Below are 1,112 nucleotides of genomic sequence, written 5' to 3'. Positions count from 1 at the left end.
CGGAGCCTGGGAAGAGGCGGCCTCGGGCCGAGGGGGCGTGGTGGGGAAGGGGAGGAGGCGCCGGGGTGAGGGGATAAGGAGGCCCGGGCGGCGGGGTCCCCCAGCCACTGCGTCGCCCGCCCGGGAGCCGGGTGCAGCCGCCGCCGCTCGCCCGCATCCCCTCGTCCCGGCCCGGGGGCAAGGTCAGCAGCGATCTGGAGCCGCCGTGTCACTCCCCGACAGCTATGAACTGCAGCGAGAGCCAGCGGCTGCGGACCCTGCTGAGCCGCCTGCTGCTCGAGCTGCACCACCGGGGCAACGCCAGCGGCCTGGGCGCCGGCCCCGGCCCGAGCATGGGCATGGGGGTCGTGCCCGACCCCTTCGTGGGCCGCGAGGTGACCAGCGCCAAGGGCAACGACGCCTATCTCTATATCCTGCTCATCATGATCTTCTACGCCTGCCTGGCCGGAGGCCTCATCCTGGCCTACACCCGCTCCCGCAAGCTCGTCGAGGCCAAGGACGAGCCGTCCCAGGCTTGCGCCCAGCACGAGTGGCTCCCGGGAGGTGCCCCGGCCGCCGCCGACGCTGAGACAGCCGCTGGATCGCCCGCCGAGGACCGCCGCCAGCTCGGCCCCGCCGGTCTGCCCGCCCCGGCCCTTGCCCGGGCCGCCGAGGGGGTCTAGAGACGCCGCCCCAGCTCGCTGGCTCGCCCGCGCCCTCCTCAGCTCGCTCATCCCTGGGCGCAGCACCCGCCTGCCTTGCCGCCTTTTCCTCTCCTCCCCTTCCAGGGCTCTCCTCACCTGAGGCCCGGACAACGTTGAGAGGCCAGGAGACCTTGTCTGGAAGGCCCTGGAAGAAGCACCACCCTGCCCCCTCCGGGCCAGCCTCTCCCTCCTCTCCCCCCCCCACCCCCCACCCCCGACCCCGCACAACCCACTGCACTAAACTGCCTCTGCTCTCTTGTCTTCAGACGGCCCTGACAGCACGCTCCAGCCCTCTGGGAACTGAATCCAACACGTCCAACACTTGGCACTGAACTGAAGCCATGAAGTCTATCCGAACTCTGGGCCGTCTAACTGGCAGCTGTTCCGGGGGCTGCCAGGGACTGCTCACTCTGCAGAGCCAACGGGCTT

At 71.0% G+C, this 1,112-nt stretch overlaps 1 protein-coding gene across 1 annotated transcript; it reads left to right on the top strand.

Annotated features, from left to right (window-relative positions):
• Positions 1–224: 224 nt before the first annotated feature.
• On the top strand, positions 225–662 carry KCNE5 (potassium voltage-gated channel subfamily E regulatory subunit 5; the record flags this gene model as incomplete). Its single annotated transcript, XM_079726978.1, has 1 exon — positions 225–662. The coding sequence occupies one exon, from the start codon at positions 225–227 to the stop codon at positions 660–662; it is 438 nt and encodes a 145-aa protein (XP_079583104.1).
• Between the last annotated feature and the right edge of the window lie 450 nt (positions 663–1,112).

Source organism: Hyperoodon ampullatus (assembly GCF_949752795.1).
Source record: "Hyperoodon ampullatus genome assembly, chromosome: X".
In the NCBI taxonomy this organism is placed as follows: domain Eukaryota; kingdom Metazoa; phylum Chordata; class Mammalia; order Artiodactyla; family Ziphiidae; genus Hyperoodon; species Hyperoodon ampullatus.
This window is presented reverse-complemented; position numbering and strand designations above follow the sequence as displayed.